General features: G+C 42.5%; 1 protein-coding gene across 4 annotated transcripts in view; it reads left to right on the top strand.

Moving 5' to 3' along the window:
* Positions 1-14,256, top strand: part of BAIAP2 (BAR/IMD domain containing adaptor protein 2) — a 208,853-nt gene that overhangs the window by 148,913 nt on the left and 45,684 nt on the right. For all 4 annotated transcript variants that reach the window (XR_009761274.1, XM_061615774.1, XM_061615776.1 and 1 more), the window contains exon 7: positions 10,992-11,144. Coding sequence is in view for 3 of the 4 variants with exons in the window: in XM_061615774.1 (XP_061471758.1) it covers positions 10,992-11,144 (153 nt within the window). In the remaining variant the exon portion in view is untranslated. The remainder of the gene's footprint in view (positions 1-10,991; positions 11,145-14,256) is intronic.

Raw genomic sequence — 14,256 nt, 5'->3', positions numbered from 1 at the left:
ACAAAGGATACTGGGCAACATTGGGTGGCGGGAGGAATGGCTTTACCTGAATTCTGACAGGGCTTACCGATCGCAGCAGTCCCACGTCTGTATCCTCTGTGTCCCACAAGTCAGGTGGCAAGTCGACGAGATCTTCTGGTAAGCTGAAGCCTAGATGTTTGTGTTTAACTGTGGTCCCCACGGGCACCCCCAATACACTCATCAACAAACCCACCCCATCAGGGGTGCAGGTTAAGGTAGCCTCCAGTTTACATAACATATCACGGCCCATTAGAGAAATAGGGCATGAAGCAGAATAGAGAAAAACATGGTTAAACATTTTGTCATTGTATTTTACTTGCAATGGTAATGTTATGCACATAGGTGTGGGGTTTCCGTCTACCCCCACTGTCATTTTCACTTCTTTACTTAACCAACTACCAGATGCAACATTTATCAGGGAGTATGTGGCTCCAGTATCCACCAGAAAAGTCACCATCTGTCCCTGCACGTTTAAGGACAGCCTGGGTTCTTGGATTGGGAGAGAGAGAGAGAGAAAGAAACCTGCCAGAGACATAAGATTCATTAGCCCCGCTCCCAGCCCCTCCCTATCCGCATTTAGTTATTGCTGGTTCACTTGGCGCCCGCCGGACTGGTCCCATGAAGCCGGTGTCTGTTGAGCGGCAGGTGGAGGTGGGGGCGAAAACTCTGCATTCGTGCCTGTAAAATCTGGGTAAGAAGGGTTGTTAGGGGTGTACTGCGCGTTCCCTGTCCTCCACTGGCAGTCTCTCCTGAAATGAGAGTAATCTCCACACTGGAAACAAGCCCTGTCTCCCTGCCACGATTGCCTCATCTGTCCCCTTCCTCTCTGGTCTCCGGCTCTCGGCCCCCTCGGAAAACCTCTTCCCCTGCCTCGAAATCCTCTATTTGGTGGCTGGCCTCTTATTGCAAGAGCCAGCATTTCAAAATCCTCCTTCTTCTCCTTCTTTCTACTTTTCTCCTTGTCTTTGTCCCACACAAAATCCGCTACTTCCAAAATTACAGTCACAGCCTCCCCCCCCATCCGGGTCTGAAATTTAAAAAGTAATCCCTCACTGCTGGCTGCGCTTGATGAACAAAATTGGCAATGAGGGTCGGATGGTCCAGCACGTTTTCTGGGTTCAAATTGGTATAACTGCGTGCTCCCTCTAACAAGCGCGACCAGAATTTTCTGGGAGGTTCGCTGGCTTCTTGTTTGATCGCCATAAATTTAGCTTGGTTGGGGGGTTTCTGTGACATTTGCTCCAAATGTGTCAAAATCCTATCCCTATCGGTCTGCAGTTGGGCGCGGCGAGGCTGCGTCCAGTCTCCCGCTGCCCAAGCTGCAGCCGTTTGTGCTCGGTCCGACCAAGCTCTATTTGTTGCCGCCTCTGCAGCCCAAGCAGTCTCCATTGTCCACAACCTGCTACGTTCTTCACCTGTCAGTACCCTTCTCAACAAATGTTCCACATCCGAGTATGTCGGATTGTGGCTTTCAAACAACCTGCCTAACAGTTCTCTAATTCTCCTTGGCTGTTCTCCAAAAGTTCCAGCCATTCTACTCCATTCTTTTAAATCCCATTCCAACCAACTCTTTAATTCAACCACCTCAGTACGCTGGATACCCCCATGGCCATCCACGTACGGCTGATCATGTACAAGCAAAGGCATCTCCAACGCTTCTGCCTCTTTTCTTTTCTTTTCCTTTTTTCGCTTGCACGTGTCCATGCCCCCTGAGGCCCCCTTCTCTTTCCCCTTTTCATCTGTCTCATCATCTGACACGAATGAAAGGGCCCCTTCCTCCGGATTGGGATCTCCGCCCCCGGGAGCTGGGAGCGGATCCGGAGCAGAGGGTATTATAGAATGATTCAAGACCGTTCTTTTGCTTGACGTGTCGTCGTTAAAATAATGAGGAGGGGGTTCCTCAATGGACAAAGTTCTCACTGCCATTAAAGTAAGACTATCCCATTTTTGCCACCCTATTTTCCATAGGAGCCAAAATTCCAATTGATCCAGGTGGGTATCCCCAATCCGCCTCCGCACTCCCAGAAGCGGAGCGGTTTCAAAGGACCCACCCCTCGGCCACCGTTCACCCGGCACCGACACTGCAGTCATCCGCGGCCACTCCTCCTCACAGAGTTCTATCATCTTTTTCTTTTTCAGGCCTCTCCTTCGCACTGGCAATTCCTCCTCTTGCCACAGCATACACATAATTCCCAAAGGGCTGTCCTTTACCGGCACACTCCCTTTATTTCCCATGACGTCTGATAACGGGTTTTTCCTCAACTGTGCTTTATCCCCAAAGTGTCAAAGCCGCCCGCTTTTATTGATAACCGAGAGAATTCTCTCGTGGCGCCTGTTATCAAATTAAGGGGTGCAATGGCAAAAAGGGGGTCCGCACAAGGGATCCCGGATGAGCCCCCAATTGTTAGGTCCAAACCCAACACGCAAGTCGCCCTGTCAACCCCAACTCGCTTATTACACCCGGGAAGAGTGCGGAGTTGAGTGCAAATGAACCCACTATCAGAGATCAAGTAACACGAGACAAAAAACCTTTGCAAAGGGGACCCAATACTTACAAGCCGAAGCAGGCCAGCATGGGAACCTCGTTTATTGGTGTTCAAGGGTTTATATAGGCTTACCCCGAAGTTTACAATATCGGGTTCACGTCATAAAATACAAAAGAAACAATTGCTAACTGTTATAGCTTTGGGGCATATGTAAGGAGGTAAAGGGGTACAGGGGAAAGGACAAGAGTGGAAACATTAAGACTATCTCCCAGACTCTATGTCTGCATACTTCGCATGTCCTTGAGATAAGCGCTATGCAGAAACAGACAAAGGCAACTATTGAGGGGAGGCCCAGCTGCAACCGGGCGCCCCCTAAACTAGAGACAGACATGATATTACTTTGCTTACATATCAAAAGAGTTTTACAAGTCAAGGTTTGTGGGACATCGGAACAGCGTTTGACATTTCTATGCAAGGAGCATTTGTAACAATAAGCAAGGCCATAAGCATAAATGTGATACAGAAATGCATAGTAGGGAAGTTTCCAGCTTAAACCGGCTTTTATTATGCGAGCCACTGGAATGTAGGTAAGGGTCAGGTCACCAGGAAATAAACCGACATTTTATATCAAAAGTCAAATAAAGGCCACTTTGGTTCTATTTCCCATAATGCCCAAGCTGGTTTGGGTAGGACAAGTGAACTACAGTTTTACAAACACTGAGGTTTCAATTTAACCCTAACACCAGTTTATGACAAGCAGGCAAAAAACAATTAAAAGAACCAGAAAAAACCATCAACATTAATAACAAAGAAAAATATTTATGTCTCCGCTACTCATCCACAGTGTCAAGCAGACATAAAGCATCCATTCCCATAAAAAGAACTGAGGGGAAAAAAGCGGGGGGGGGGCAAGATTCAATGAAACATTCATCATGCTAAAATAAAACATTCCATAATCCATTTTTCTTCATTTCCCCCCCCCAATTTTTCCCATTTTGGGGAGGAAAAAACAAAAAAGGCTTTGGGGAAAAAATGGGGGGGAAAGGGTTTTCCCCAAATTGTTCCAGTTTTTTTCCAGGCCTTCACATCTCTAATCACACTAGCAAGGCTGTGTTGGCTCCTGATAATCCATATGCAGATTTTCACTGTAACATCATCAAAAAAAGAATGGCTTAAAATATGTTTTAAGAGGGGTAACCTGAACAGCTGGGTGTCGAGGGTTTTCCTGTTCATTGGGGAGACATTGCTTTCATTTCTCCGATTTCTTCAAAGTTTCCATAGGAGATTTTAGACAATGTTTCTCTCAAAGGAGGACTATTTAAAAAAAAAAAAAAGTCCATGAAGTGAAATGGAACACCTGAGTTTTTTGTCTTTGCTTGTGAACAGCCACATACCATCTTTGAACAAATTTCCCAAATAAAACTATTTTTGTTGTGGTTTGTCACAGTGACAGGATCTGCTCTGGCACACAGATTTAAATAACTCTCCATGTGTCACTATTGAGCCTCTTGGTGATTTCAGTTTGACATGGCTGGAGGGAGGGACTGTTGAAGACAGTGAAGCTGAAGAAACAAGCTACATCTCCTAGTAGGCTCTGCAGTGACTGCTTGTTACTGAAGAACTCCAAACAAAATCCCTTTTATGGTCCTTTACATGGGGGGAAAATATTTCTAATACTGCGGAATGCAAGAATTCTTGTTTTTCTTTCCAAACCATGACATTCTTCATGGGATGGAAATTCTGCTGCCTAAGCGTAGCTGTAAACAGAGTCATAGATTTGTCTCTACAATACAGATGTGTGTTCTTTACAGAGAAGGCAAGTGAGTAGAAGTTGTGGCCTTCCAGATGTTGGACTCCCAACTCCCATCATCCCTGGCCATTGGCCCTGCAGACTGGGACTAATGAAAGTTAGATTCCAACAGCCTCTGGAGGGCCACAAGTTCCCTATTCATGTAGTAAAGGAAGATGCGTGACTGACAGGGAGCGGACAAGCTTTTGCAGAAGAAACAAGCTAGAGTGTCTTCTCCCTTTCTCTCTCTCGCCCTCCCCTTTTCCTAATTATACTTTTTGGCAAGAGCTATAGTTGTAATGTTTCCAGACGTCAGTGATTTTTGGGGGGGGAGAGACAAAAGGAGGTGGTACTTCACATCATGTGTAATTCAGTTTATACCATGCTACCACAAGATGTGGTGATAACTATTAGCTTAGATAGCTTTAAAGGGGGATTAGACAAATTCATAAGAGGATGAGGCCTATCACAATAGATATATAACTTACTGGTCATGTTGACAGTGAGTGCCTCTAGACTCAGTCACCAGGCCACTTAATGCCAGGGTAAGAATGGACAAGGGCTATTGCCCTAATGTCCTGCTTGTAGGCTTCTCGGAGGCATCTGGTTGGTGAGAAACAGAATGCTGAACAAGGCAGGCCTTCGGTTTGATCTAGCAGGGCTGTGCTTATGTACTTAGGGCTGATGTTCTTTTTTTTTTTTTGGTATTTATTAAATTAGGCATAGAGTAATTCTGCCTGAGTTGCTGATGACCCTTTCCCCTGCCCCAGGGACTCAAATGTTATAGTTCACCCAGATAGCATGCATGAGGTACACAGGTAAACAGGTAACTAACAATATTTAGTATTTATATAGCATAATGCAGATCTTGAAAGCATGTGAAAGTTGAACTGGAGCCTTCCTGACCCATTGCTCACACTCTCAACCATGGCACTAAGCTAGCTCTCCTAATGGAAATGCTTGCCACTGCTGGCCTGTCTCAAAATTGCTTTGCTCCTCAACTCTTCTTTGCTGCCACCCATCCCCCCCTCCTCAAAAGGAATTGGCATCTAGATTTATTCCATCATTTGTATTATGTCCCTAGGATTTCTGATGTAGCACCATGGATGGGCATGCTTGTTCTTTTCTATACTAGTTTTTCAACCATTTCTCGTGCAATCATTTCCTGACACCTTGCTCCCTCACAGTACAGCTCTGGAAAGTATAATGGTTTAACACAAATACTGTCAACGCAGCTGGGAGCAACCCTGGTATGGTAGGCGGCTGCTTTTCAGCCACTCTCTTCTTACCAACTGTGTAAGACACTGTCAGCTGTGAGTTGTTCTGTTATCAAATAGATGGGGGAGTGTGTGGTTAGGTTGATGTACCATGAGTTATTTTCCTTCCAGAACAAAGATGCTAGTACTGAAGGAGAGCTATAAGACTATACCTATATTTTCTTGTAACCATATACTGTTAGACATTCTTCCTGATGCTCTTATCAAAAGCTTATGCAAGAGACACGATAAGAAACCAAATGGGGTGTTGCTGGCAGCAGTTCATAAAAAACTTTTTAGGCCCTGTAAACTGGTCTTGTAACTGTTGCAGAAATTTTGTGTACTGTCAGATGGTACAAAGGGTTTAGACAGAATTGTGTGGATGGTGTGAGTATATTGTTACAGTATGTATTAGTAATACAATTAATGTTAACATTTACTGTTAAGGTTTGTAAGAGGTCAGTGGAGAGCTCGGACATCTACTAGTAAATCTCAAGGCCTTTAATAAACAATTCATTAATAGGCAAAAAAAAAACCCTTGGGGTTTAAGAACATACCTATAGCCAACAGATATTTCTATCAAACTTTTAAAAGCGGGGAAATTGGGCAGCTATAGTGAATGCACTGGGGATGCAGGAGAGCTTACCTCCTCTCTGAGATATTGGACTGCCCTACAAATTTGTCAAAATGTTAACACAATTTGGGTTGGTGTTTCACAGTCCAACCCACTTCCTGTGTAGGTTGGAAGAATTTGGTAATATGGGGAGAGAGTGGGAGGAGTAGGGAGGAAGGGAGGCAGGGTAGGGGTTGGGAGGAAGAGGAAGTGGGAGGAGTGGGGGGAGGAGATTGGATGGGTGGGCACTGGGCAGAGGGAAAGCCCCTTTTCTTTTCCTTTCCAAAAGGAAAATACTACCTTTCAGGGTTACCTTTTATTCTATAGGAGACACATATAGTCTCTGACCCAGATTTAAACCAAAGCTGTCCCTGGCCTCATCCACACCAGACATTTATTCCATTTTAAACAGTCATGGCTTCCCCCAAATAATCCTGGGAAGTGTCATTTGTGAAGGGTGCTGAGAGTTGTTAGGAGTCACCGTATTCCCCTCACAGAGCTACAAACCCCAGAATTCTCTGGGAAGAGGGGATGACTGTTAAATCACTCTGGCCACTGTAACTCTGTCAAGGGAATAGCAGTCTCCTAACAACTCTCAGCACCCTTCACAAACTACACTTCCCAGGATTCTTTGGGGGAAGCCATTACTGTTTAAAGTAGAATCAACATCTGATTTGGGTGTGGCCCCCCGATTAGCTAAGCCAAACAGTGTGGCTTTTAGAACACAAACAGTTGGTTCTTATTGAGCATGACTGCACTTATTAGACACTCCAATGGTAATTTTCTTTAATTAATTAAAAATCAGCCATGGCTTTTTTTAACTTTTAAACTGCAGAAGATGAAGGTGAGAGTATGGGGCAAGGTCAGTAATAGGATTACAGGTACTCTGTGAACATGGCTATTTTTTAATTAACTTCAAATTATGAGACCACTGACAGAAAAAAGCCCAACAGGGGTCTGCATTCTTTTACCTGCTCTCAGTCCCGCCAACTAAAGTGGCTAGGTTGGTGAAGACTCGGGAGAGAGCTTTCTCTGTGGCGGCCCCCTCGATCTGGAACTCCCTCCCAATAGATCTTCGACATGCCCCTTCCCTAGAAATATTTCGCCGGGGCCTGAAGACTTGGCTCTTTAACCAGGCCTTTACAACATCTGAGACTTCTAGGGTAAATTAGCCTTGTATTGAAATGCTGATAATTTATTATATTGAACTTGTATGTAATGTATTGACTATATCTTATTTATTGTATTTATCATATTTTACTGTAAGCCGCCTAGAGTGGCCATTGGCCAGATAGGCGGCCTATAAATTAAAGTTTATATTATTATTATTATTATTATTATTATTATTATTATTATTATTATTATTATTATTATTATTATTATTATTATTATTTTATTCGTGTTTCAGACTTTTAAGTCTGGATTTTGTCAGAGTGTTCTGTGGAGAGTTGTTAAGCAAGAGTTTCTGAGTTCAGGACTATGAAGTTTGTAAGATTTTGTTTTGAAACGAGCTTATGGAAAGCAGCAGAAATAGCATGGGGGTATTTTCAATTTAACGTGGCAGAATGCAAAAAATCCACACTAGCTATAATATACAGCCAGTCTTGTGGCTGTATTGTCAAACTTCATCTCTGATTCCATCATTCACTGGTAAGATACAACATTGACCAGCACAGGCTGGGAAATCTTCAGAAATGAATCGTAACTCAAAAGACGTTTTCTTTCATGTACTACAGTTACTCTAAAGTGATTGCAGATGTACTAATATATTCTAGCAAATCAATTCAAGTAAACACATGCACAGAAAAATAAGAGTCAAGAGCAACAAGACTTAAGTTACAGGCCAGAGCATCTGTTCCTGAGAAGATCTGCTACTAGGTAGGTGCACCAGCTCATGGACAGGAATACCGGGTGTAGATTATTGCTTTGGCTAGTTCATGCCCAGGTTAAAGGACCTGGGAGTCCCATTTTATTTCAGTGGGAGACAGTAAATTTAACTCTCCCATTGAAATAAATGGAATTCCAAGATGCCTAACACTGGCTGGATTGGAAGAGTACTTGTAAAGATCAGAAATGCTTGTGTCACAAATCTTAGTTTGGACATTTACAGCTAGGCGTTGGTTAATGCCCTCATATCATCTTAAAACAAATTTGTCAGTGAATAAGGGACATGAAGATGAAGATTGCTGGTGTAGTTCTTCTTGAGATATAGTCTTTTTCCTACCCCTTGTTATTAGACTCTGATACATTGAGTGATAAAGACAGTTTACACAGACATTTGACATAAATATGAACGTGTGCACATAACGTAACTTGATATACAACATGGAAGCCTTGAGTGATTTGTTCAAGGCTATGTCTGGAACCCCTAGCATTTTAAGGAAATTAAACTCTGGGCTTATCTTTTGTGTTAAGATAAATGCTTGTGTATGTAAAGACAAATGCTTGCAACAGCATCTCCCATCCAAAGAATGGGTGGAACTGTATTCTGAAAAACAAGCTTGGGCTGGTGTGATAAGGCAGACAGTAGAAAGTAAACCTATTCATTGCCAGCTCAGAATGGAATCCACCTTCTGTCGGGAACAGCAGAAGTGTCAGTCTTAAGTGATTTTGAAGCAAGTCTGAGGTTGCATTTGGGGTCATGTGTGTGTGTGTGTTCAGAAGATGCAAGTCTGAAACTGTTTCTTTTTAAGGCTCATGTTTGGTTGCTTGCATCCTTATGTAGAAATTGTCTGTGTAAAATGGGCTGTCATCCAATTAACAAAATCTTAGTTGATAGATCATACGAGTTTTAATCTGTTACATTCCTTGATTAAATCTGAATACATTTATGTGTATGAATAGAAAAACAATTCTGAAGAGAGAAGCATGCTTCTTTTTGTTTTAGTTAATTCATGCTTATATAACAGGCATCATTTTAGAAAAAGCCGTTGTTGCTTCTATTCTGCCCTGGGGGCAAAGGTTCTTCTGTGATGGCATCAGCAGCCTGCCTGAAGGTGCTCTGTGAGTGAGAGTGTATGTGTTTTAAGTGCTTATGTTTTTTCTAAATTTTGCTGCCTGATTAATTGTGGACTTTTCTTTAATTAATCAAGAATTTTAAATCGATCCAGTTGATTGTTTAATTAATTATGCAGCCTTACTAAAAAGGTATGCTGCAGAACAAAGGGTTTCTGACACCATCAGGGGTATGCACAAATGTCAAGTGGATCCACAAATCGTTATCTTCTTAGCTATAAAGGGCCATAGCTCAGTAGTAGAGCATTTGCTTTGCATGTAGAAGATTCCAGATTCAATCTCCTTCCGGTAGGGCTGGGAAAGACTCCTTGCCTGAAATCCTGGGGAGCTGCTGCCAGTCAGTGTAGACAAATTGAGATAGATGTATCAATGGTCTGACTTGGTATAAGGCAGCTTTCTGTGTTCCTACAGGAGACCACTTGATTGCTTTGGTAGCATTAACGGAGGGCACAGGCTGCTGGGTGCTTAGGTTGCATCCATTGTGTGATGAAAGATGGGTTGCATGCACCTGTACAGAAGTTACAATAAAAGTGTACAGAATGCAAGAGATAACGGTAGCTGCAGTCCTATGCAGAACATAAACTTAGGAGCAGCTGTGCCCCATTCCTGATTTCATTAGATGTCACACACTTCATGGCAACCAACTAGTGTCCAGTCAGCATAGCTAGAAATGAATAATACTTCCCGTAATGAAAGAATCACTTCCAGTCTTTTGAGCTGTTCAGAATGCATGCCAGATTCAGGAGCTGGGCACACTTGGGACTGTGGGCAGGTGTGAGAGAGGGAGTAGCCTGGGTGGAATAGAGGCGTGAATATGGATTTCTGGTAGTTGATGGCCTGATGTTGAGGGATTAGTGGATGACTTTGTGTGTGCATGTATTGAGACCCCAGGTGAGTGGGTATTTTTTGACTCGGTGGGTAAATGTTTGGAAAGGGAACAGTGGGCTCTGTGGGAGTGTTGTCAGGCAGCAAATCCTCATCATGACCATCTTCCATCTGGAAACCTATGTCCTCACTGTGGGAGGCTGTGGATCCAGAATTGGCCTCCACAGTCACTTACGGACCCACTGTTAAAGACCTTATCTTGGAAGACAATCTTACTCGGCCACAGTGATCGCCAATGAATGATGTTTTTTCTTCCCACAGGAGTGGGGGTCTGTGGGCTATGATGTATAAGGAAAGGTACATAACACATTGCTCACTCTCTCCTCCTCCCCCCAGCTTTGTCCAGGAACGTACCAAGATTCATTCCAGCTACCTAGATTGCAACAGATTAGATGGACAGCCTGTGTTCAGGCCTTCCCTTTCACTTGAGTAGAAGCCCCTTTTAAAGAACTTTAACCTCATGCAAGCAGCAGAACCATTTTGCAACAATTGGCATTAGAAAACGAGTGCTACCCAGGTGCAGGCTAAGTAGGAGGGAGGCTGAGAGAATCTCTCTCTGCTCTTCTGCCACCCACACAACATCTGAAGCCCACGTTCTGAGTCAGGAGCTTTTGTGTGGGGGAGGTCAGATGACTAAGGATGGTTGGTAAGGGGGAAGGAGATATATTTTCTCAAGTCTGCATATGCTCTGTTACCTAGTGCCCCCTGCTGTCCAGTCTTAGATGGAACTATATAAAGAATAAGTGTCTCTGACATTCTGTAATGGCAAAGGAGAGTCTGAGCATCTTCTGCTTCTCTTCCTTGCGATGACAGACTCTAACATGAATGATGTATTAATGTAGGATAACAGGCCTCATTTCATATGCTGTGGTTCAGACTGAACACTTTAGTAACCTCTTCTGTTTTGTTTTCTCTTTTCCTCCCAGTTTATTGAAGCTATCACCAACAAACAAGGAGAGCTAGAGAGCTATGTGTCGGATGGGTACAAGACAGCACTCACAGAAGAGAGGCGAAGATTCTGTTTCCTGGTGGAGAAGCAATGTGCTGTGGCCAAAAATTCCCTCACATACCATTCCAAGGTAAGCAAGGAGTTTTGTTGGGATGCCATACTACTGGAATAATCTGCTTGGAAAGCAATTGGACTGAAGTCCCTCCCTTCCTGGGTTCTTGGAGAACCAGACATGGGCAATATCTGCATCCTAACTGACTTCTAAACTAAAAATCAGTTATGAAATCTGTTCTAAATCAGGACCTGTGACAATTGTGATGGTTTTGTGCAGGTTTGTGGGATCAGTACCTGTGGGCCCACAAATGGTTGCTCCCTTTAAGGAATTTGTAGGTAAATAATGTCCCTTACTTCTATAGGGAATGTTTTACATCTAGCCCCATGTCCTCCATCTCATGTTGTTCACGGGTGCAAGAGTACCCATATTTATCAACGGACAAAGTGGTGATGCAGGAGAAATACATACCCCTCAGTTTGTTCCATGCTTTCTTTTTTTGGACCATCTTAATTTCCTCTGCTTCCTCGTGCACTGTGTCCCAAAAGGCCTCCTCATTTCCCACAGTTATGCTATCCTGCATCCCCCATATCTAGTAGTTTATGTACTGAGCTGCAGTAAGCACAGGAGATGTATACCTGTGGGGCCTTGCAGTAGTTTCCAGTGTAATTAAAACTGAGAGGGTTTTTTTAAAATAACTGTTTCAATATCAGAAAACTACTGCAGGTGGTTTCCTTGGGTTACTTTCCACAGATTGTAATAGATCTGCCTAATGCTCATGCAGCAATAAAAACCCAGAGGCAGATCCTTGGGGGAGAAAGTCTCACAGCTGGAGATGGAGGCCGGATGCTAATCCATTCAAATTATTTCCAATCAGTATAATGGAGGAGGTTTCTTTATATGCATTGCTACAGTACAATAGTAGAATCATCTTACTATCTTTCTTGGTCCGTTTGGGAGATTTGTTTGGATAAGATGTGATGGCTAGGGTGAGCAATTGCTGCAGAAATCTTTTTTTTCCTAGGACAGGAGATGACAATGTAGTGTTCTTCAGAAGTTGTGGACTACGGTTTTCATCAAACCACTATGGCCAATGGTCAGGAATTATGGGCCAAACTGCAAATTATATTAAAGCATGTTTTTTTTAAAAAAAAAAAGTTCATGAGTTGGCCATTTTTATTTTTGAAGGAAAAGCCAGTGCTCAGTAATTTGGGTCAGAGCCTTGTGCTGGTTTCCCCACCAAATATCCCTCCAGCTATTGTTGCAGTAAGAGGCAATTAGCAACCAAGGGGGCAATTTTCTGCAAGAAACTGTTTCAGGTCCCTGATCTGGGTTGAGAGCACTTAGGGCTCCATGCAGCTCCTTCCCTTTCAAAAAGTGGTTGGCTTGAGTATGCTTTTAAAGCTTCTTTAACATAATATGTAGTGTGGTTTATCCCTATGTATCAACAAGGCTTAGGTATTTTTCTCTATGATGACTGTCTGGAATAATTTAGTACTATTTGTTATTTTAAAATATGTACAGTACATCCTTCTGTCCTGACTCATAAACAAGATGTTCAAAAGTGGCCAGCATAAATATAAGTAAAAAAACAACCACACAGGGCAGGCAGACTTCAGGTTTGTAGAATCTCCTTTGTATTTTACTTTGTTGTTGTTATGTGCCTCCAAGTCGACTATGACTTATTTATTTATTTATTAATTAAATTTATTAGTCGCCCATCTGGCTGGCAATCCAGCCACTCTGGGTGACGTACAAAATTAAAACATACAGTTACATTAAAATATTAAAATCTCAACCAATAATAATAAAACCTAACCCACCCCAAAAGCCTGTTTGAAGAGCCAGGTCTTCAAGGCCCAGCGAAAGCTCATCATAGAGAGGGCATGACGGAGATCATCTGCGAGGGAATTCCACAGAGTGGGGGCCACAACTGAAAAAGCCCTCTCTCTGTGCTCAGCTGGTGACTGTCTCTGAGAGATCTCTGCCTCAGAGGAAGCTTTTTTCAGTTTAAAAGCCAGCCAAGAGGAAACTTTGACTGGCTTAAATGTTCTCCAAAGTATAGGAGAACCGATCAGATTTTCCACAGGACTTCGTTGAGCTGTCGGCTGCTGGAATTGATCAGGAAATCCCTGAGATAAGAAGGCATGCCGATCGGCTGAAGATGGAGTCAGGACTTCCAGCAAGCTGTACTGGAAAAAAGCGAAGCGTTTTTTTTTCTTCTTAAAAAAACGTCCTTAACCAGCGAGCCTACTTCTGTCTAAATCTTATCATTTGGCTTAAATTACTACAATAAAAGGGATTTGTTTACGAATCAGCAACTGAGAAATCTGGGTGAGTCATACTTTTTCTCTTTTAAATATAATTAAGGAAGAAAGAAAATGTAAACAACTTATATATTTTTTTTACGACAAAAAGCTGGCCTGAATTTGGAGTTTTAAAGTTTAAAAACGGATGAGAGGTAATTATTATTTGATGGAAATATATTTTGGACTATTTTTCTCCTTGGACTATTTCTTTTTGGACGAATCTGCTGTTCGTATATGTTACTAATCGCTTGGTGTTGTGAACCAGAATTGTTTTGCATTCCTGGACGTAGATAAGAACTGTGCTGTGCTGGCCGGACTATAATAACAGGCCTGGAATATTAACTCTTTTGTTGGTGGAGGGGAAAAAAAAAGAAATAGACTGCCGCTAGGTTTTGGAACAGTGGTTAATATCAGAAATTAAAGGCTTCTTTCGAGAATGACAACTAAAAAAGCAACTAAGGCCCAGGAGCGAAGAGGTTCAATTGACCCACAGGAAGGGGCTATACCCCCAGATATGTTTCAAAAAATAATGGAAGGGATTAATGATATAAAACAGGAAATGAAAACTGAATTGATAGATATAAAAGACTATATTAAAACACAAGTGGATGAGATTAAAGGGAGAATTGGGCAAATAAAGGAGGATGCAAAAAATACTAAAGAAAAGGTACAAATCTTGGAGAATAGAACAGATATATTAAATCTGGAATTAGAAAAAAACTTGGACCATATGGCTGTGACTGAATTAAGAAATAAAGAACATTGTTTGAGATTCCGTGCAATCCCTGAGGAAACAGGTGAAGACATCAGAGATAAAATTGTTAATGCTTTAGTAAAATTTCTGGATTTGAATGAAGACCGGATGAAATTTGAAATAGACA

Source organism: Rhineura floridana, chromosome 3 (assembly GCF_030035675.1).
Source record: "Rhineura floridana isolate rRhiFlo1 chromosome 3, rRhiFlo1.hap2, whole genome shotgun sequence".
NCBI classification, from domain to species: domain Eukaryota; kingdom Metazoa; phylum Chordata; class Lepidosauria; order Squamata; family Rhineuridae; genus Rhineura; species Rhineura floridana.
The sequence above is the reverse complement of the archived record's forward strand: the minus strand, read 5'-3'. Positions and strand labels throughout refer to the sequence as shown.